Below are 23,362 nucleotides of genomic sequence, written 5' to 3'. Positions count from 1 at the left end.
TAATACAGTATCTAAATCTCTACCTAAGCCATCTAAATATACTATCTAAATTGCCAGTCTTTCTTACTATGTGCCAGACTCCACTCAAGGCTTTCTCTGGATCATCTCATTTTATCCTCACACTATCCCATGAACCATGGATTGCATTTGGCCCTGTTTTGCATTTAGGGAAACTGAGGCTTAGAGCGACGAAGTCACATGGCCGGGGTTACATAACCAGAAAGTGGTGGGCGGTCTTGCTTTGGAGGCTGAACTCTGGAGCAGCTGTTCTCAAGTTTAATGTGTGTGTGAGTCACTTGGGAATGTTGTCGATATGCAGAGGCTGATCAGGAGATTTGGGGCAGGTGTGAGATGCAGCGTCTTCGATGAGTTTCTGAGGAGCTGTTGGGTGAGCAGGTGATGCTGCTGCTGCCCCTAGGACTCCCTAGATTGAGGAAAAGGCATCTAGAGCTTGTGAGATGTATTCGGAAGGTCTTTGAAACTCTGAAGTGCGAACAAGTGTTCGTTCCCGTGGGCACCCCGGGGTCTGCACAAACACCATCCCAGCCACTGTCCCTGGGTCAGCAGATGGAGCATAAGTTAGTGCGCATTCAGGAGACCCTGTGTTAATTCTTACAAAAGTACTGAGATAGATAATGTTACTCCCATGGTAAATATCTAGAGCCTGAGCTTTAGCCATAGGGTAACCGTCCTGTCAGATAGATAGATAGATAGATATAGATGGATAGATAACTAATTAAATGTGGAGCCAGGAGTAGGGTCCAGGTTTGTATGGTTCTAAATTCTATACTCATAACCTCCTCATTCTATGCCCCATGTAAGGAGGACAAATGAGGGCCACAATAATTGAGATGAAGCCCCTCTGATGCTAACTCTCACTAAGGTTACCAGGCACCGTTGTTGGCCTGCTGGGTAAGTGCAAGGTTGTCTAATGGGACCAGGGAGCTTGAGGGTAGAAGCGAGGAAGACCAGGGACGGCCATGGCCAAAGAGCACCCATCCTGCAGACACTCCGCCATGCACGTCCGGTTCGCTGCCATGCTCTTGGCAGGACGTGCTTTCTACTTTTTGCAGGCATCCTCTCTCCCCACCTTACTTGAGGATATGGCTGTTTTAAGGAGCAATTTAGCTACATGTTTATAAAGTCCTCAGCAATCATGGCCTGCTCTATAAATGCTAAATAATTACGGGGTTGAAATATAAAGAGTACATCTTTAAATAGGACATTTGTCAGACTGCAATTACACTGCCCTAGCTGGCGAGCTCATAAAAGTCACACTCACATCTTCATTGGAGCACTCGGGAGCATTTTGCCCACATCAAGCACACGACGTGGTGCCCTTTGGGAGTAGGGGACATCAGTGCCCACTTTGCAGGTGGCTATGCTGAGGCACAGAAAGAGCAGATAACTTAAGACCACATGGTGACGCTGGGCTGGTAACTGAGAAAGCAGCTCAGGCTCGCTTCTCTGACCATTAGGTGTGAGCGGCATGTTCTGAAAATGTCCTGTAGAGACCCTCCCTTCAGCATCTGGGCCAGGACTCTTGAAAGGTGACTTCTCTTCCCCGTCCTTTGCGAGCTCCTGTGCATCCCCGTGGGATTTTATTGTGCATCTTATTAACGTGTGGCGGATCTACAGTGGCCGTGAAGACACGCACCTGTTAACCAGGAAGGAAACCCAAGAAGGGTTTGGGAGGGGCTATCTCTGAGGAGAGGGAACAAGGACGCAGGCGGGGAAGAAACCTTTCTTTCATTCTATGCCCCTTTATGTGAAGTTTTCCCACGTAGGTCTGAAATCTGAAGAAACCACCGGGCCCTGGGCGCGGCGCTCCTGCCTACCTTCTCTCCCCGCACCTGCTGGCCCCACTCAAAGCTGAGCAGCCAGGGGAGAAGAGGGGAGGCAGCAGCCTTGGGTTCAACTGTGCAAACACTTGGTCCTCAGACTTGAGGGCTGTGGATTCTGGCCCCCGCCCTCCCCTGCCCTGGGATGGTCCTAGGAGAGGCAGCCTCCCTCTCAGCTGGGATTTGACGTTGCTCAGAGCATGGCCTGTTGGCCAAGCCCAGCCCCGGGGTTTTCTGATACTTCAGCCGCAATCTCAGCGTGGCAGCGACCGCTCCCTTTCTCTTATTTAAGGTCAGCAAAAAAAAAAAAAAAAAAAAAAAATCCCAAAGGCACAGATCGTGTGGTTTCAGGGAGTCCATAATTTGATCAAATCAAGCCTAATGTTTATTGATCTTTCAGCATAGAATATTAAACTTATTAACTCCGTGCAGAGTAGACCTCATTCGGGGCCATCATTTTTCTCTGTAATCTGGCCCGAACTAGATAGTTATTGAAATACATTAAAAATCACAGGGGAAAAAAAAAATGCCTGTCTCCACAAGGTCGATAAGCTGCTCTTTGAGTCTTGATGCCCTTTAATGGCACGGACCTGACAAAGTCATCCAGGCCCTTCTGAATTTACTGGGGAAGAGTTGAACACGATATTTCAGGTTGATTCCTTAGTCAGAATAGGCATGTTCTTCAGAATAGTGTCGACTTTTCTAATAATTTCAAAATATGTATATTTGCACTTAAGCTTCATTAAAGGTTTTCCAGAATCCTAACATATTTAGAAGCACAGTCATCACTGGCTATGAATTCGACCTGCCATGTGATCACTATTATAAGGATAGTTCTCTTTGTTCCTTTTCAGAACTTTCTGTCATCAGTATTTTTTTTTTATGATTTAAAAACTATGTTGCCTTAGGGAAAATGGAGTTAAGTGATTATTGAACAGCTCAGTGTCACAACGCTTTATATTAATATTTAGCTCATTTTATTCTTTCTATGCTGGACTGATGGCTGCCTTGTTTGCTGTTTCAAATGGCATCTTCCACATTCTCCAAGGCCATCCCCTGACACGCTCAGAGGGTAGAGGCCTTGCGGTAGGAGAACCCTCTGACTAATTCTTCCTACTTCCTCCCACTTGGAGTTTCTCTGGAAAACTTTCCTCCTGCCTCAGAGATGGACGTTCCTTCCCAGGCACGGGGTCCATCCTCCTCTCTCCCCTCCGGAACCTTGCTCCTTCAGCTCCACGCTTTTCCTGTCTCCGTTTCTCCTCAACCTGCAAGTATGCCCTGATCTTCCCCACCTTAAAAAAAGGAAGCAGCATCTTTGGAAAGATTCCCTTCAAGCTGCTCTTCCATTTCTTTGTCACAGCCTAAATCCATGAAAACATCCTCCGCTCTTGCTGTCACTGCACTTGCCCTGCTTTGCCCTCTCTCCTGTTCACTCCTAGCTTCCGTGCAGTCCATTCCCCATGCCAGTGTGACACTGTTCCCCGGGGCGCCCCCAGGCACCCCTGATTGAAGAGCATGGTGGCCAGTTTGAACATCATACTCGTCAGTGACTTTGTTGCCTTTGGCACAGTTGACCAGAATTCCATTCTTTTCTTTAATTACAAAAATGATTTTATTGCTTTTATATATAATAATACCCATGCCTATGCACTAATGAGAATTTAGAAAACAGACGAGGAGGAGGAGGAGGAGGAAGGGAAGAAGAAAAAGCAGGCACAGCGTTGAGCCAGGACAGTCACTTGGAGTACGCATGGACACTCGCTTTATGAAAATGGCATCATGCGGCACCTGGTGGCTCAGTCGGTTAAGCAACAGACTCTTGGTTTTGGCTCAGGTCGTGCTCTCAGGGTCATGAGATTGAGCCCCGCATCAGGCTCCGCACTCAGCATGGAGTCGGCCTGGGATCTCTCCCTCTCCCTCTGCCCCTCCTCCTACTCACTCTCTCTCAAATAAATAAATAAATCTTTTTAAAAAAGGCATCATGCCACACATCCGCTTTTGTAATTTGCTTTCTTAAGAACCTCTAACGTTATATTTTAATTCCTTCCATGTCAATACATATATATCATCATTTTTTACAGCTACTTTTTAGGGCTTATAATTCATGCTGCCAAACTGCCCTCCTCTGGGGTTGACTCAGTTTACCAGACCACTAGAAGTGGAGTAGCCTGCTTTTCAGCACTTTTGCTGGCACTAAATGTTACACTTTCTATTTTAATATTTGCTAATTTGACAGGCAATTTTTTAAAAATCTGCATTTCTTTAATTTTAGGTGAGTCTTTTCTCATTCTCTTTTCTCCTCTTTGAACATCCTTCATCCCTGAAATCCTCCCCTTGGATCTGCAACTCTTCCAGCCTGCTGTCTCCTCCCCTGGACCGGCTCTTTGGTGTCCCCAAGCTACCTGCTCTCTGGACAACCTGACACATCAGGAATCTGTCTGGCCTCTTGAGTCTCTGTGGTTGCATGGGCGCTAGCCGGTGTAGGAACATGCTCCATACTTGACCCTCATGATGGGACCTCCATTCGTGATGCCCCACCTTTGAGTCTCTTCCCAGCCAGGCTTCAACCTCCCACTCAGGTCATACTTCCCCCAAAGATCATCCCAACACCCTCTTCTGCATCAGCTCTCCCTCCCCTCTTTTCCATTGACATGGCTTGTGACTCCATTTCAGTGGTGTATCTATTCCTGACCAGCTAGGCGAACCCCTGGAGGGCGGACAGTGCATCGTCTCCTTCCCCTTCTCCTCTGTCCCCCCCTTTCCGCCCCAGTACTTAGAGCAGTGGGTCAAAGAGAGTGTTGCTTAACAAATGTCGGACGGACCTGAGCTGGCGCTCTGGGGATTGAGAGCACAAACCGTAAGAATAATCTGGAGCTAATCACTTCTTTCACTTGCTCGCTAATATTCTCAGTCTTTCACTCCTGAAAATTACAACTACGCTGCAAATGTTATATTTCTGAGTCCCACTTCCAAGCCGGCACCAAAACCTAAAGTCTAGATTCACAAACTTCGTGTGAGTTCAGCCAGGAAGAGGTTTCCTACCTTGTGCGTTGTGTTTGGGAGTTTCTAACCTCTGCCACGTGTGGCTCCTGAGCATTTGAAATGTGTCTAGTGCAACAGAGGAGCCAAAATTATTGACTTTATCTGCTTGTAATGAATGGGAATTTAAATTTAGCCACACGTAGCTAGTACCTACCACATTGGAAAGCACAGCTGTGTACATTCTAGAAGAGGTACTGACTATTAAAGTATTTTGATAAAATTAAGAGACATTTTGATTTTTCCCTCTTTTATAAGCACATTAGAGCTCAAACTGATAGGCTAAATATTGGATTTCATGTGATTTAATGCAGGGATCCTTATTAAGGTCAAAATGTGGACTTAACTTCTTTAAGACTTATTAATCCATAAGTGATCCACCCACCACTGCTCATGAATATCCCAGTGCTTGCTGGTGCCTGCCGGGGCCCCGCGGGTGTGTGTGTGTGCATTTATCCAAGCAGAAATGTGCTCTCTTACTCAGCACCCAGAAGTTTGCGAATGAGTGTCATCGGGTCATAGATGCAGGCTCTGCTTGTTGTAGTTACCACATTTGAACAAAATCACACTGGGACGCAGACCCCATTATTAATTCTGTGTTTCCTTTTCCAGAAGGCAAGCGTGCCGGATATTCTGAAACCTCTCGATCAAGAGGGTCCCAGACGCCTTACTAGCCCTGTTTTGAAGCAAGAGGATCTCTCATCCAGGCCAGCTCCCAACGCTTTATTCTCAGGAGGCTTGAGACACGTGAGTCTCATCTAATTCCCTGGACCCATGATGCATGCCTGTCAGCATGATGTCGGGTTGGGTTGGTAAGCGAGGGTAGGAGGGAAGTGTCGTCCTGTGGGATGAACTGGACCAGGACAACACAACTTGGAGGTAGTATTTTCCCTACACTGGGAGCGGGGAAAACCTGGCTATACTTTGATGGTTTTTTTTTTTATACACACAGATTTAATAATAAATAATGGTATCTTTGGATGAGAAGTTTTTACTTTCAAAGACATCTAATTTATCAGGTATTTCTCTTACAATTATTCCTGGGTCGTGTCTACCCACAAGTCATGAAGACATCCTCCTGTTTTCTTCTAGAAGCTTTATGAAAGTTTCATTTTTATGTGTAGGTCTGTGCTTGATGTAGTGAATGGTGGTGTAGGTTGAGGCTCCTTTTCCCACATGGATACTCAGTTATTCTAGCACCAGTTATTTAAAAAAGACTCTCATTTCCCCCATTGACTTTGGTATTTGTTGAAAATCAAGTAACCATGTAAGCATGGGTCTTTTTCTGGGTTCTCTGTTCTGCTCTGACCTCTCCGTGTGTGCTGTGGCGAGACCACCCCGTCCTGATTACTGTAGGGAGCCGTGAAGTCAGGTAGCGTGGGTCCTCCAGCTGTGCTCTTCTTTTTCAAAATATTTTAAAGATCATCTCTGTTAAGAGGCAGGCCTTTTAGTCATTCATTTGTTTAGTTGAAAACATCGAAGGAATGCTGGCTTTATGCCTGAGATTGTGGTATGTGGTGTGACAGAGCCTCGGAGGATGGGTCACCTCACTGTCACAGCTCTTGAACTTACTAAATAATCTTAGACAATCACAAAGACTCTCCAAACGTCAGAGTCCTCATCAAGGAAATGGGCATCAAGCTTGTTCTTTTTATTTCACTGGGTTGTGTTGAGAATCAAAATGCACTCATTCCGTGGTGTGTTAGAGTGGTTAAGAACTCAGCTTCTAGAAACCACCTTCTTGGTTCACATTCCAGCTCCCCTAGTGTGACCCAGAGCGCACCCTTCAACCTCTCTGTGCATTGGGGCGGTTGGGTTTTTACGGAAAATGGCATTCACTTTAGAAAATGATAAACCTCCCTCCATCCCCCAACTACATGAATATCTGGTGAAACGTTAAAAAGTCGAGGCAGAAGCGGGCCAGACTGCGCGCTGAAGGACGGCTAACATCCCTGCCTCGGTCTACTGACTGCTGGCGGCCCCCACCCCGCCCATCACTCCGCGCCACTACTCTGCACCCTCACTCCTCACAATGTGGGGCCCAGCAGCGCTGGCATCACCTGGGACCTTCCAGAAATCAGGATCTCTGGTCCCGCCCCAGGCCTACTGGGTCAGCCTCTGCAGTCTAACAAGAGCCACCTTGCCCAGGAAGCCTACCCCCTGCCCTGCCCTGCCCTGCCTGCCGTCATCCTTCCCTTCTCTCTGTTACTCATGGTCTCCTCACCTTCTACCGTGTCCTTGCTTTCCCTGTTGGGTATTGTGAACTGTAATTCCCGTGCCTGAGCTGCACCTGCCACAGAAGGCGCACTCAGCAAAAACTTGCGGGACCATGGCACGGCTCCTTACCCGACCGACTGTGGATGGGAAGCCTACTGTGTGCAAACTCCTGAGCCAGGTGCTTCCCCATCAGTCGTTTGCACAACGATCTTGCCAGGTGGTTACTATTACCTCATTTCTCAAATGGGAAAAACTGGTTCCCAGAGGTCGAAGCGAACAGTAACCTTGGAGCTCTGACTCAATACCCGGGAGCTGTGTGAGTCAAAGCCCGGGCTCTCTGTGCTGGCCCCCGGATTTGGTGAGCTCTCCAAGGGAGGGGGTCCCCTGGCCACACCCCCAGTTCAGCTGCACTTGCCTGGGGCGGACCCACACCTAGTAAACCTTTCCCACTGGTGGAAAATGCTGCAGCGGTGAGGAGAAGCGGGTGAGTGTGTGTCTCTCACCCAGGCTCGGTTTCTTAGGGCAAGTCCTTCGAAGCCACCCCGCAAATTCAACACGGTTCCCTTCTCCCTGTCTTCTGTCTGGTGTGCTCTGATTTGTGCCCTTCAAGTTACCCTCGTGAGGTTGAGTTATTCCGTGATTACGCCTCACCTCTTCCCTTTAGACTGAAGCAGTGTTTGAGGAAACTAAACTCCCACAAAACAAATACTGATTATTGCTTCGAGCCCAAAGATGTTGCCCGTTCTCCTGACAGACATTGACATTCTTTAAGAAGCAGGAAGTCAGAGCCAGAAAAAGCTTTACTAAATCTCTGCTTAGTACAAGAGGAGAAATACAAAGGGGCATTAAGTAGGGGAAACAACCTCCCAGGTCGTTAAATCAGTGCAAAATGAAAGCAAGTGCTATTTTGGGGGTCATCTTAGCCAATTTTAGAAGTGGTACAGGTCAGTGTGGGCAAGGGTCTGGAGCTGCAGACATTCTTAGAAACTGCTTGGTACGTTTATTCAGAGGAATATTTGTAGCTATGAAAAATAACGTTGAAGAATATTAATATAGAAAATACACATTGGTAAATGAGCCTATAAGGTTACAAAATAGTCTTATAGTAGCACATATTTATAAAAACAAAATGGTTCTCCTACAGACATTGCAAACAAGTGAAAGGATTATACCAAAATTTGACCCCGGAACAATGGGGTTATGCTTTTCTCTGAAAATTTTTCTGGGGGCTCATCTGTATTTCCTGTATTTTTTCCATAAACGTGTAATGTTTTGGGAGGAAAAAAATAGTTTGCTTTACAAAAAAAAAAAAAAAAAAAAAAGAAAAATCCAATCAGAAAGAGTGGGAACTTGGTGGTGTGAAGAAATACATTAATTTTTTAGACTTCCTACAGGAGAAAAATTCCTACCAGAGTTCCTGTCTGGTTTTTAATTTTGTTTATACTTCTGTTTAAAAAAAATCTAAAAAGGAATGCATTTATATCAGTGTTTTCATGCAGTTTACATTTTTCCTGCCAGAAGGTGTTGTGATTGGCAGGAGTGACCATGTGAAGTTCACGTTGGAACTCCTTAGATATAGAGGTTGGCAGAAGTTTGAGAGGGAGCAGATTTTTAATCAAAGAATTAAAAAGTCCAACTCCCCAGGTGTTTTCTTTAAAGATAAATTTGAGACGTGGGATGTCATCCTGGCATTTCGGTCACTTCTAAATAGGGACTGGCTCAAAACTGTTCACTTGGTCCATCATACAGAGGTGTGTGTGGAAATTCTTCATTTTTTTTTTTTAATTTTAAAGATTTTATTTATTTATTTGAGAGAGAGAGAATGAGAGAGAGAGAGCACATGAGAGGGTGTAAGGTCAGAGGGAGAAGCAGACTCCCTGCCGAGCAGGGAGCCCGATGCGGGACTCGATCCAGGGACTCCAGGATCATGACCTGAACTGAAGGCAGTCACTTAACCGACTGAGCCACCCAGGTGCCCGGAAATTCTTCATTTTTCCAATAATATTTCTGAACTTGTCTGGCTCTACTGATTTTTTAAAAGAGTATTGTATTTAGCTTTCTACCCATATTAATGTGTTTTTGTTAAAAAACAGAATAAAAAAGGATGACTATATTATGTCCATTCATCTAATGGAATACTGTTTGGGAGTGACAATGAATGAGCCCAAACCACACCTGACCACATGGATGAATTTAAAAAACAGAATATGTGCACAGTAGGAATGCTAATTATATAAATTCCAAAATCAGGTGAAACTAACCAATATGTTGTTTGGGGGATATATACATATGTATTAAAACCATAAAGAAAAACAAGGATGATTAACAGGAAACTTCGAAACAGCATTTACTCAGGGACAAGAATGAGGAGATTGGACGGGGCGGGGTGGGGGCAGGGCACTGCTGAGGTCCTGCTTATGTTATTTTTCGACAGCTGAGTGGTGAGGCGCATGGATGTTCATTCTATAGTTACTATTTAACTAGAGGTATCCATTATACGTACTTTTAAAATATGTTTCACAGTGAAAAAAAAAAAGGAGAAAAACAAAGGAAATGATTCGCTTAGCTTACGAAGGACGACCACATTGTGTGGCATTTTCCAAATGGTAATGAATGTCCTATACTCAGTATGCATGGGGACGGTTCTAAGTCTCTACGTGCATTAACTAACTGAGCCTCATCCCAATCTTATGAAATAGATCCCCATTTTACAGATGAGGAAACTGAGTCTACAGTGGGTAAGAATATTGCTCAAGATCACACAGCCACTAAGTGTTGGGACCCGGGGCCGAATGGAAGCCTGTCTGGCTCCATGGCCACCATCTTGACCACTCGGCAGTAATGATCTCAGTGTGCTCTTGGTGATCAGGATTTTTTATTTATTTTTTTAAAGAATACAGTTGACGGTTGAACAACGTGAAGGTCAGGGACACTGACCTCCTGTGCCGTCGAAAATTCGTGTATAACTTCCAACTCCCCTAAAACTTAACTCATGGTCTACTGTTGACCAGAAGCTTTACTGATAACATTTACAGTCAGTTGACACACATTTTGAATGTTATATGTATAATGTACTGTATTCTTACAGTAAAGTAAGCTAGAAAAAAGAAAATGTTAAGAAAACCGTAAGGAAGAGAAAACACGTCTGCAGTACTGTACTGTGCTTACTGGAAGATTCTGCATAGTCAAACCCACGTTGCTCAAGGGTCAGCCGCAGCTGTGGTTTCCGCTGACCCCTTGCTTCCTGCCTTTGTGAAAGGAAAGGGCATCGAGGCTTGCTTGCGGTTACCGTAGCTAACGTGTGCCCTTCGGAGAAATCACCGAATGCTCCCTGCCTGCCTTAGCTAGTTCTCCTTTGCTTGTGCTCAGATTTCCTTTTCTTTCAAACCCCAGCAGCACCAATGGCTCGAATGAAAGTCCGGCAGAGTTCTTAGTGGCTCTCCTCGGCCAGCACTTCTGGGTTGCCTCCATGGGCTGCTCAAAGTTGCAACTTGCTCCAAGATCCTGTTCTGGCTACAAAGAAAATAGAACCAGAAAACCTTCCCAAGGCAACAGTGGTAGAGACATAAATTATCTCGGGAGTGTGGTTGACCAAAGGATGTGCTCTGCTGTCCTTTCATTATCTCAGGCTATACTTTCCCTGGCTAAGCGGGTACAGCAGCCGAATTGCTCAGAGACACTACGGTAAGCTGGTGGCCCAAGGAGTTCGGCACCTCCGTCCTCTTCCAGGTCTACTTCTGATTCTCTGTGCAACTTTCGGGTGGGTCCCAGCCTACTTTGAGCTCCGCTAATGTACTTACGAAATGAAGGATGAGTATTATAATGCTTTCTGGGTGCATTATAATTCTGGTCACCAAGCTGGATGAGCCAGGGGCAACCTTCTCCACACCCCGCAGTAGGGCAGTCCCCATGCCCGGTGTGAGTGTGCGGGGGTCAGATCTGCCCCGTTTTGTCACCTACAGGCCAGTCGTCCCGGGCCTGATGCGTTTCTCTGGGTAGCTCAGTTTCCTGCTCTCAGAACGTTTCACACCTTCCCCAGTTCTTTCGAAACTCATTCAGATCTTCTACCCTGCTCCTCTTCCTCATTTTCAACAAATAAACATCCTTTTTACTTTTCAAAAAAAAAAAAAAAAAGAATTAGCTCAGAATTGCCTAACCTTCTTGATATCAAAATTAACGTCACGGGTCTGTACCAGCCTACTCTCCTTTCCCTCCTGAACAGAAGCAGCCAGTCGCCCGAGCGACACCTGGGCGCCCACCCTCTCCTGCCCCTACTGTTTCCTCCATGAACGATAGCACATCTTTTTTTTCTCTGCCTTTATGGTTTTTCGTCTTTGTCTTGATTTTCAGCAATTTTATTATGTGCCTACATGTGGCTTTATTTAAAAATAGTTTGCCTCTGGAATCCGCAGTTATTGACTTAAGGAAGTTCTAGAAGATTAGGACGACCACCCGAGTGAGCCCTCTCACTTCAGTTCTGTGGCTCCTTCAGGCACAAGACCACGTACCCCTTCATGCCATAATATTTACATAGAGCACTTCTAAATCAAAGTACTTCAAGTGCTTTCTCTATTCCCTTTGTAAATATTTACTGAGGATCGACCATGAGCCAGGCGCTGAGCTGGGTGCCGGAGATGCAGGGAGGGCAGGGACGTGCAGGGCCCTGTGCTCTTGGAACTTCCAGGGGCACGGAGAGGTGGGTGGGACCCTCCTTCCAAGAGAATGTTCTTTTGCTTCCAGCAGACAGCTAGAGTGAAGGTAAACAGCCCTTACCCATCTGGTGTTGAGCTCGTTCAAAGCTGGGTGTCAGGCTTTGTGAGGACCGCCCCATTTCCTGTGGACTCTTGCTCCTGGGAAAGAAGCCGGGTGGGGGTGGGGGGTCCCCACTGAAAGTCTGGAGGTCACCAAGCGCCTCCTCTGTGGTGGGCTTCTCCAGGAAGAAGAACTTTGGAAAGCGTTTTTAAGTTTCTCAGTTGCTCAGTGAGAGCTTCCAAATCAGCAAAGCCCTTGAAGGGCAAAGAACCATCTAGTGTCTCTCCCACTTCGCTGCATTTCCGCTTTCTCTGTGAACTTGGCGGCTCAAGCTCTTTGTGCCTTCAGGGCCCCAGACACCAGTTTTTGTCTCCCAGCCCTTGGCTTCTGAGCCCCGCGGCTGCTGCGTTTAGCTTGACTCCCCTGTCTTCCAGCTCTGCCGGCTCGCAGGGCTGTGGACAAACGCCTCAGAGGGAGACACAGAGCATCAGCTTGTGCCCCTGGGCTTCTCTAGTAGCTTGGACCCTTGGTCCTGGCTGTCCTGGGAGCCCTACGACGCCTTGAAACTGTTTGGGGCTTAATTCCGTTTTCTGTTTGTTCTTGGCAGAGAAGTTGCTATACTGCAACTTAACCTGACGTGGCCCGAAGTGAGGTCCCGGGACGAATGCCATGTTAATCACTGGAACTGCTGAGCCCCTGCACTCACGCCCTCCTTCTGCTCTGCCAAGCATCCCTACTGTCCCTTCTTCACTCTTGGGGACCTCCCTGATTCCTGCTGTCTTACCGCTCCTTGCCTTTGTGAGTGTGAAACGTAAAGACTGTTCTCCACTCGAACCATTGTGTGGTGTTGGCAGATCCCATTTTTCAGAGCCAGTGACTGGGTGCGGTGAAGTTGGTTGGTTCTTGGCCTTAGTTAACTCAGCCCTTGGCTTCCGGGCCCCATAGAGGTTAATTCTGATGAGTTGTAGGTTTGGTTTGGTTTGGTTTGGTTTGGTTTTGCTCTCTCTGCAGTGAGAGAGAAAGCCCCAGACTTTCTTCTTAGTTTCTTCCCAGGATGTTTTACAGCATGGAGGATCTCGCTGGGAATTAGAAGTGGAAATCCTTCAGGCTTCCCTATTTCTAGAGAGTCAGCACTGAGATTTCGGCCGGGGGGGTGGGGCAAATATTTAAGCAAGTGTAATAGTGCGACAGTAGTTGGTTTGTCTCTTCAGGCACGGGCATTCTGTGCCACTTAGCCACATCACCTAAGCTCACAGTGCCTTAACTTATGGTGGCAGTTCTGTTTTTCATTGAAATACCCATAAAAATTTAGAATTTATTGTTGTCTTTGGGCTACGTCCTTTACACATTTTATTCCATTTACTTTTTTTTTTTTTAAGATTTTATTTATTTATTTGACAGAGAGATAGCGAGAGCAGGAACACAAGCAGGGGGAGTGGGAGAGGGAGAAGCAGGCTTCCTGCTGAGCAGGGAGCCCGATGTGGGACTTGATCCCAGGACCCCGGGATCATGACCTGAGCCGAAGGCAGATGCTTAACGACTGAGCCACGCAGGCGCCCGATTCCATTTACTTCTTACCGTGACCCCAGGAGACGAGTATTCATGTGTCCGTTCAGACTTTGACACAGCTCATCAGCAGCAGCAGGATAGGTCGGAACCTGGCTGTATCCGACTCCCAGTCCTGGTACTTAGCACCCCCGCTCTGCTGCTTCCCACAGGGCTGTTCCTGCCACGGGTATTATCTGCCCTCCTGAGACTTATCTTTGCAGAATTTCGCGGGAGATAATCCACTTCATCCCAACTGATTTGTGTTAAAGAATGAGATTGTGTAACCTTTATTGCTGGGCAAACACCGTATCTGGGCAAGACCGGGCTTTCTGAGGATTTCCCATCCCCTTAGGACAGACTGTGTGATCACTTATTTCGGCAAAGTACAAACTGGCGTAGTATTATTATGAGTCAGGATGCATGTTTTGTGCAAAGTTTGATTAATTTGATATCTCGAAACCAGAACTGCAACAAATAGATTAACTGTGAAGTAATTTATTGTATCTGTCCTTCTTGATTTCAGGCCAGTCTAATTAGCATTAACAGCACTTGTACGGAGATGGGCAATTTTGACAATGCTAATGTCACTGGAGAAATAGAATTTGCCCTTCGCTATTGCTTCAAAACCTGTTCTTTAGAAATATGCATCAAGGCCTGTAAGAATCTTGCCTATGGAGAGGAAAAGAAGAAAAAGTGCAATCCGTAAGTTTCTTTTTCTAAGTTTTGACATTAGGTGGTAGGCGTATTGGGTCTGAATTTTATATGGGAAAGTAAAAGTCCTCAAATAACCAAGACAATTGTTTAAAAGAACAGAACTATAAAGAAAACCTATTGAGAATGATTTTAAAGCTGTAGTAATTCAAACAATGATAGATAAGTAGGTCAGTCAGTGGAATCAGAAGTCCAGATGCAGAACTTGGCCTACTTGGAAACTTCTAGGATTATGAACAGAGATGAGCAACTTTTTATTGCATGCATTAGACACATAGGGTTCCCCTTTTGTGAACTTCCCATTCATATCTTTTGGCATTTTTCTACTGGGTTGCTTGCCATTTTTTAATTTATTTAGAGGAATGTTTGGTTTGGTTTGGTTTTGCTCTCTCTGCAGTGAGAGAAAAAGCCCCAGACTTTCTTCTTAGTTTCTTCCCAGGATGTTTTTGGATACAACTCTTCATTGATTGTATGTATTTTATATATCTTCTAGTTGTTGCTTGTTTTCTAACATTGTTCATGATGGCTTTTCTTGAAAAGAATTTGATGTCAAATTTGTCAGTCTTCTCCTTTAAAATATCTGTATTTTGAGTCTGTAGAAAAATTCTACCTGAAGGTTATAAATATATCCTTCTCTATTTTCATCTATTAGAGTTTTTTCATACTTCGATCCCTTCACCTTAGAACTAGAATTGATTTTCTATGGCCTTTCTTTTTTCTTACATGGAAAACTTTGAGCACACTGTTTTAATTACCAGTCAGGGAAAGGGGATGGATTGTTGGTCCAGCCAAACTCTGCTCTGCTCTGAAACCTTCAGGAGCTCCTCAGGGCAGGACACATGAAGTGCATTGCTGTGGAGTACTTAGGGTGTCCATAACAGTGTCCCTCTTGTCCTTCTGGTTTCTTAACTTCTGTTATTCCCCCAACTTATACCTTTTGCTCCAGGAAAATTGGAATAGTCGTTTCAAAGCTGTCCCCTGATTTTTTCCAAAGAGAGGCTTTCCTCATGTTTATGTTGTGACTACTTTCCCTACAGCACTCCCACAAGTAGCAACCATAATCCTGTCCATTCTTCAGACTACTGTCCAGTCCCATCAGACAGGATGGGACATTATTCTGCCCATGACTGTTCATGCATGCTGAGCCTCTCTTGTAATTCTCAAAAGAACTATAGTGAGGTGGTTGAGGGTATGGACATTGCACCCTGGTCCACCATTTATGTGGTTTGACCTTGGACAAGTCACTCAACCTCTCCATACCTCACTGTAACACAGGGAAAATAATAGCACCTCCTTCAAAGGATTGTTGTAGTGTTTCCTGGAATTTGCCCATGTTAAGCCTTCAGAACATTGTCTAGAACATAATAAACATTCAACAAATAGGAAGCAAGTGAGGCACAAAGTGCACAGAGAAGTAGACCCAAAACTCCACAGAGGGACCCCCTTGAGGCTTTGGCCAAATACTCAGGGCTCATACAGACAAGATTTCATGAGGTCTGTCACAGCGCAGTTACGGGGTGGTGAGCCACTGGGCGTGGCGCAGTGATGGGGAAGATGGGAGCTCTGACCAGCCGGAGCGGAGACTGCTGAACACCTGGGGCACTCACTGGGACGCAGCTGTAGGATTTTTTTAGCCTCAGAGTAGGGGCTACTCCAACTCTCCCTACCTCAGCAAAATCAAGCCTTGATAGGGTCGAACTGAGTTGCCCGTCAGTGAAATGCCTACTAGAATATTAGTCAATACTTTTTAAAGGAGAAACAGCCCAGAGAGGATTCTGGGAAGGTGGCAGGGTGGGAAGCCCTAGGTCTCCCCTTGTAAGACAGTGATTGCACTGGTAGAAGCTCTCTCATGAAACGGTTTTGGAACTGCAGTCTCTTGAAGGCTTGCAACTTCCCGCGGAAGACTTGGATGGTACATTGGGGTTAATTTCAGTCAATTTCCGCTCTTAGCCTAATAGCTGCTCTCCCTCCCCCCACTCCCAGCCACATGGCAGGCAGCCGGGCTGGTGTTCCCGGAGCAGCTTACGCACTGCTTGCAGGAGTCAGCGTGGGCAAATAAAGGGAGTCTGTCCTCCAAATATCAGGGTTGTGTGCTCTGACTGCAGACTGCCGCTTCTGATCACAGAGGTGCAGACCCAGAAGCAGGCAACCATTGTGGCAATTTCCTCCAGTTGTTGAGGTCCCCTTCCCATCCGGGCGTCCTCAGGAGGATTACCAGCAGATTTCTCATCAGATCCTTTAGAGGCCAGGAGGCAGTCAGTAGACCTATTCAAAGTGCTAAAGGGGAAAAAAAAACAAAAAAACAACCCACCTGTCAACCAAGAATCCTATATCCAGCAAAGCTGTTCTTCAAACACGAGGGATAAACTAAAACATTCTCAGATAAACAAAAGCTGAGGGACTTTGTCCTGCAGGAACTAAATACTCAAGGGAGCCCCCTGCGGGGTGAAATGGAAGGACACCAGTCGGTATCTCAAGGTCATGCGAAGAAATAGACCTCAGGAAAAGCAAATACACAGGCAATGATAAAAGCTAGTATTATTTAACAATGGTGTGTACTTCCACCTTATATATTTTAAAAAATTATTTGTCTCTTATTACTGCTGTTTGTTTGTAACTTTGGTTTGTAACTCCACACTTTGTTTTTGACCTAACTTAAGAGACCAGTGCATTTCAAAGAAGGATTAGTTTGTGATTTTGGTTACACAGTGTAGAAAGGTGTAATTTTGTGACCTCAGCAATGCAAAGAGGTGAGGTTGGCACTAGGAAGGAGCAGAGTTTTTGTTTGCTATTGACGTTAAGATGGTAAAAAGTCAAAGTAGAGTGTTATAACTCTAGGAGATGAGATGTAATCCCCTTGGTAAGCGCAAAGAAAGCAGCTACGGAACATAATACAAAAAGAAATGAGAATGGACTTTAAACATTTTACCACAAAATTCAGCTAAATACAAACGAATGGGGGGTGCCTGGGTGGCTCAGCTGGTTAAACAGCTAAATTTTGGGTCAGATCATGATCTCAGGGTTGTGAGATTGAGCCCAGCCTCCAAGCACAGCGGGGAGTCTGCTTGAGATTCTCTCCCTCTGCCCCCCCCATTCACGTGTGCACATGCCTTCTCTCTCTCTCAAATAAGTAAATCTTTAAAAAAGTAAATACAAAAGAATGACTACAGTACCACAGTAAATGGGAGACACTAAAGCTAGAAGGTTTACAGAAACAAATAGCAAATGACAGAAGTAAGTCCCTCCTTATCAGTAATTACCTTCAATGTAAATGATCTAGACCCTCCCATCAAGAGGCAGAAATTGTCAGAATGGATAAAAACACAGGGTCCAGCCGTTACCGGAATCAGTAGTCCTTGGCATCACCGAAGTGGCCAGAGGAGCCAGGAAAGGGCAGTGTGAGGACCTCACCGGAGGGGTCAGTCTAGAACAGGGTTTCAGGGGACGGGCAGAATGCAGGTGGAGAGGCCCCACAAGGGGAGAGTAAAGGGTGAGGCATATACTTCCTATTTTCACTTTTTTTTTTTTTTTTGGCGGGGTGGAGGAAGTGACAGGTGGAGAGAGGACAGGCTGACGCAGGACCTCCACATCCAGGCAGGTTCTCTAACCTGCCACCCGTGGAGCCCCAACAGCCCTGCCTCTGGATCCGTGGTCATCACCACATAGGCAGGTAATAAGTGATGCAGATGCTAGGGGTAGGGCAGGGGGAGAGCAAGGGAGCTTTACACCCCCAGGAACATTCCAGAGGATTATGGCCAAAGACTGTGTGAGCCAGGAGGTGTGTAGCCAGCACTGTCCTTGTTCCCCACCAAGCTCTTTCTGTCAACCCCCAATCCAGGGGGAAGCAGGGTAAAGAAAATGCTGAGGTCTGATTCTCCTCCTCCTGAACCCTTTGTCCCCGTGCCCCCTACCCCCTTGCTGAGCTCTCACCTTGTCCTGTCTGTGTCTGGCCACTAGGTACGTAAAGACCTATCTACTGCCTGACAGATCCTCCCAGGGAAAACGCAAGACTGGAGTCCAAAAGAACACGGTGGATCCAACATTTCAGGAGACCTTGAAGGTACTTGCTGGACAAGTATTCATGTGCTAAGTCTCCCCGTCCCAGGCTGGGCACCCGGGGCCAGAGTTCAGCAGAGTGTTCTTCTAAACTCTTGAGTCAGTTAAATCTAAGTACAGACCCTTATACGTTTCTGTAGAGCTCTGTCAATCAGTGGCAAGGTGGCAGAAAATAAATTTCAGCCTTTGTACAGGAAAAGTGCAGAGTCTGCTGGACTCGAGAATGGCTCTTGATTAATGATTTCTGAGAAAATGGTGAAAAAGAACCTGGTTGCCTCTCAGTCTCCAAAATTGGTTTGTCCTGTTGAATTTTTATGGCTCCCAGAGAGGTACTCTCAAGCAGGCTCCGCTGTGAACTACTGAGTTACTATCTTCACGAAAGTGTTCCTTTATTGTAATAATCTGGCAGCCCTAGGTTTCTTCTTTTATGAGCAAAAAAAAATAGTCATCTTATGAAAAACATTTTATAGAGGAATTGTTTGGGTTTTCACTTTCTTTGGTGCTAAGAAACAGGATTTGTGATGTGGGGCAGAGAGATAGGGAGCGACTACGGGGATTTAGGGTGGACGATTGGAGACGATGTGTGGCAGAGGCCGAGAGCTAGGTGTGGGAGGCTTTGCACTGGAAGAACCATCCAGATGCACAGGGATGTACCCAGTCAAGGCTGGGCAGCCCAGGGACCCCACATGTCAAGCCTGCACAAGGAGAGGGCTTGGTTTGCCTTCCTTGGCAAGTAGGGGCATTTCTGAACTCCCAGCCAATGACCATCTGGCCAGTTGGCAGGAGCCCCATTTGTTAAATAATAAAAGCCATTGTTTTCTGTGTCCCTGCTGTGGCCAAGTGACCTGAGCTATTAGAATCCTCGTTTACCAACGGGGAAACTAAGGCTTAGAGAGTATTCAGAATTACAGCTCTAACTCACGATGGACTGGCATTCCTTCACAAGATTTATGGTCATGGGACTCCCCCAGAGGATTTTCTAAAAAACAGACTATGATTCAGCAGGTGTGGGTGGTATCCAAGGGATCCCCGGCTGAGACCCCTCTGGTAGCAAGTCAGTAGACACGGGTCTTGGCGTAGTTTTGCTCCGTATCTGCTGAAAGAGTTTTGAAAAGCTCCGTGCCCCCTCAGACATTTTAAGTTCATATCCAAAATCACTCATTGTAAGTTTAATTAAGGTGTTTTGTACTAAACAGGTAAACAAATAGTTCACATTTTATGAAATGAGGCAAAATGAGGACTGAGTATATTTTAAATATTATATAGTTTGATTTTTTGAACTTTTAACTACCTGATTTAACGTGCAGGCAGAATCTAAAAGAAATCGCCCCCAATTTTTATCCATTGGTTTTTACCCAGTGTATTGTGGATATTTCGGTTGTCCCGGAAAACTTCCCAGATACACTGAAGAGAAGCCACGTCCGTCATCTCGTCTAAAGTCTAGAAAGCGATCCTCCAGGTTTTCTAGGCAGGCGCTCCACGGGAAGGCCACCGTAGGGGCCTGGGAGGGTGCCACGCGACACCCGGTCTGGGGTCTGTGTCTGAGGCTGGGTGCCCAGGAGAGGCGGGGGCAGCCGCACAGCCTGCTGGGACCGCCTTGGGGGTGGACCAGGGTGCCGGGGAAAAGGTCCCTTTCCAAAAAGGGATTCGGTCAACCGAAAGGAGTCGTGTTTGTTGAGGGGGGGCCACCGTGTGCGAGGACCCCTGAGAGGCAGGCCCCCTGCACGGGGCGGATGGGGAGGACGCCGCCGCCCGAGGGGGTGGCCGTGGGGGACAGGCAGCTGCCCGCCTGGGACAGTCCATGCTCAGGGGAGCAGGGGCGGCGCCGGGAGCTGGCAGCCTCGGCAACTGACTGGCCGTGTGGCCGTGAAGGGGACAACGAGACAGACTGGGCGGCTCTGAGGGCAGAGTCGGACACGGACCGTGGCGCCCGGCTGGCTCGGACGGTGGAGCGGGCGACGCTTGATCTCAGGCTTGTGAGTTCGAGCCCCACGTTGGGTGTAGAGATCACTTAAAAAAAATAAAATCTTTAAAAAGAAAAAGAGATTAAAAAAAAGAAATGGACCATGGACTTGAGGGAAACCGACTGGAAATCAGCCCAGGGCGTAGAGGGATGTGGCTTCTGACCACAATGGGCACGGATAATCCCAGAGGGAAGAAAAGGAGGGGCAAGTGGGGCAGGCAGCCTGGCCCCGAGGGGTGTTCGCGGCCTGTGTGGGGGGCGGGGCAGGGCAGACGCGGCTGCGGGCTGTCCCTGTTGGGGAGACCGAGGGGGACAAGTTAGGACTGCTGCACGCACCCGTGTCGCTCCCCTCTCGGCCACCAGTGGACGGGCACGGACGGTGTGCAGATGGGTCTCAGGCCAACCAGGGCGGCCACTCTAAGTGGGGGTGAGGCCTGGCCGTGTGACAGGCGGTCCCGGGAGGAGCCAGGACGCCAACCCCAGCGGGGAGCTGCCGAGTGGGCGTTTCCCCTGTAAACGGTGATCGCTAACACTGACCTCAGGGGACGCTCCTGGCAGCTAAGGAGCAATGTAACCAAAAGCCTGGCGCAGGACAAGGGTTCAGTAAAGTGTAACCTTTTTTTTTCATTATTGAGAAAATCCAACGAATAGGCTTGGACCAGGCTCGCAGAGGCCGAATGGAGTCAGCGGCTCTTGGGAAGCCTGGCTACAGTGTCCTGGCCCCTCGGGGTACTCTCACCCAGGGCCTTTGGCCTCTAGTCCCCGTGGGGGCGGGGGCGCACCCTCGGCTGGAACGGGGGTGGGGGGACAGACTTTCTTGTCCTCTGGCTGTGCTGAGGCTCTTGTCGGGGGCCAGTGAAGAAACAGCTCTGTGTGACCCTGAGCACCAGACAGGCCTGGCATCGTCCGTCTAGGCAAAAGCCCATGCTAAAAACTCAGGCTTTACATTGAAAAAAAAAAAAAAAAAAAAATTCCTAGCTTTCAGTATCTTTGAACAACCCTGGCCAGGCAAGTTCAGTTCCTGAGCTGGGACAGATCTTGGCTTCAGTTGGATGGGGCCTTCCCTCCTTGCCTGGATTGTGGGAGGGGGACTCTAGCTGCCCAGCCTTTCCCCAGGCTGAGTGCTGGCTACACGGCTGGTGGAGGAGGTGGTTCTGTGTTTGAGAAAGCAGAGACCACCCCCCACCCCCGCTCCAAGCTGCTCAGCCCACCCTGACCACACCAAGATGCTCCAGCCTGCAGGAGGAAGGCCCCTGTGGCCCGGGTCCCCAGAAGCTGTGGGTCTGTGGAAGCTGTGGGTCCCTGGAAGCTGTGGCCCCAAGGGGCTGTGGACCACCCCTGCACCATGCCCCAGGAGGCTATGGGCCCTGGAAGCTGTGGGCTTGGGGAGCTGTGGGTCCCCAGGGGACTGTGGGCCCTGGAAGCTGTGGGCTTGGGGAGATGTGGGCCAGGAACCAAGACCAACTGCCTCTGCTCTGTCTTTGCAGTACCAGGTGGAGCCCGGCCAGCTGGGGACCCGGTGGCTGCAGGTCTCTGTGTGGCACCTGGGCACGCTCACCCGGAGGGTGTTTCTTGGAGAGGTGACCATCCCTCTGGCCACATGGGACTTCGAAGACAGCACAACACAGTGTTTCTGCTGGTACCCACTGAGGGCCAAGGTGAGGTCTGGTTTGGGACTGGACTACCCTACCCCCACCATGAAAACAAAACTCCCTTTTCAAAGGGGTTCTGGAAGAGAAAACCTACCCGGGAAGCCTCGGACCCAAGACACCACCACGTGCTTGCCTGCTGGGGCTCTTCAGTAGGAACTTCCCGGGGAGGAAAGGCTCCACGTCAGGCTCTCCCGGGTGGGGTAGGGAGCTTTCCCTGCTCGGGTTTGCTCACCTACCTGAGAGCCCCTTCCTCAGTGTAGTCTAAACATCAGCCTGGGTCAGGGCTAGGGGTTTGGGCCTCCTGTGATGGCCTTGTGGGCCCACATGCTCCCCTCCCCAAATTCAGGGTCACTTGGTTTCAGCCCGGGAGCCCTGGGCTCGCTGCTCCTGCGGCCGGAGGCGACCACGTGCGCCCGGCAGCCTGCCCCCAGTCGTGCGGGCCCGGCTGTGGCTTCTGCACTCCTGCCCCAGGCGCTCCCAGAGCAGAACCGGCCGAGAGCGGTGGGCCGATGTGGTCAGGAGGGCCGGGGCTGCCCCGACCTGCAGGGACTCAGGGCAGGGCACGGGGGCGCCCAGAGAGGAGGCCCGCTCGCAGGCGGTGCCCCTAAGAGGAGAGCCTGGGGAAGAAAGTCTGCATTTCTTGGAGCAGCTGCTTTGCACTCTCTGTGAAGATCCAAGCACAGAGGGGAGAGGGGACCAGGGACGGATGAGATAAGAGGGGCGGAGGAAGCATGGGCTCCTTCATCTCCTAAGAAATGACCGCGCTGGGCCAGTCCCAGCAGCCAGAGTCTGGCCGCGAGGCTGAGGCTTTCCCAGGCCTGGGCCAGGTTCTGTGCGCTGTCTCACCTCCCCGGGCCTCTCTGAAGCCAGGGGCCTGACTGGCCGGCTCTCGGATTTCCGGCTACTGTCGGGTCAAGCCAAGGGTCTCCCGCCTGGGAGCCGCCCTGTCCCACCTCTCCTGCCCCTTTTCCTCTACACCGCTCAGCACGGCCCCGGCATCCACATCCCGCATCGTGCTCACCCTTCTCAGAGCCCGTCCTCAGGCATCCACTTGGGATGTCTACTTGGAATGCTTTCTTCTAGCCACGGTCTGCCCAAGACTTAGCCGAAATCCCACCTCCTCCATGAAGGCTTTCCTGATTTTCATTTTTCGTGATTTTCCCTGCCAGTGTGTTTTCCCCCAGGATCCGCCCATCTGTTCCCTCTAGAGCCTTGCTCAGGACAAGACTAGTGGCCACCAAGGCTGCTGGTGAGAGGAAGAGGAGTAGAAGGTGCCAGGCTAAAGGACGTCCTTCCTAACACCAGCTGATAGTGACCCCCCTGGCTGGATTGGGAGTATCCTGCTTCCAGGCCTGCCCCCTCGGCCCTGACAGGAGCAGCCCACGGGGTTGGCGCAGGTTTCCAGAAGTTGAGGGAGAGGCAGCTTTATCTCATCTGGCACCCGAGGGCCAGCCTCCTTCTGGGGAGGCAGCCAGGAGCCCATGAAGAGACACTGCGGAGTAGACAGGGGCCGGCCCCGCCCTCTCCTAGGAGTCCTCGCCGAGTCCACTGACCTAGAGGGGCTCAATTTTACTTCACACCCC

The 23,362-nt window shown here is 48.5% G+C and overlaps 1 protein-coding gene across 2 annotated transcripts in view; it reads left to right on the top strand.

The window, feature by feature from the left end:
- SYTL3 (synaptotagmin like 3) overlaps positions 1-23,362 on the top strand; it is an 86,269-nt gene that overhangs the window by 58,051 nt on the left and 4,856 nt on the right. For both annotated transcript variants that reach the window (XM_032407551.1, XM_032407550.1), the window contains 4 exons: positions 5,493-5,627; positions 13,921-14,099; positions 18,066-18,168; positions 21,615-21,785. In XM_032407551.1, coding sequence (XP_032263442.1) covers positions 5,493-5,627; positions 13,921-14,099; positions 18,066-18,168; positions 21,615-21,785 — 588 coding nt within the window. The remainder of the gene's footprint in view (positions 1-5,492; positions 5,628-13,920; positions 14,100-18,065; positions 18,169-21,614; positions 21,786-23,362) is intronic.

The sequence above is a fragment of the Phoca vitulina genome, unplaced genomic scaffold, assembly GCF_004348235.1.
Source record: "Phoca vitulina isolate PV1807 unplaced genomic scaffold, GSC_HSeal_1.0 scaffold9, whole genome shotgun sequence".
Taxonomy (NCBI): Eukaryota; Metazoa; Chordata; class Mammalia; order Carnivora; family Phocidae; genus Phoca; species Phoca vitulina.
This window is presented reverse-complemented; position numbering and strand designations above follow the sequence as displayed.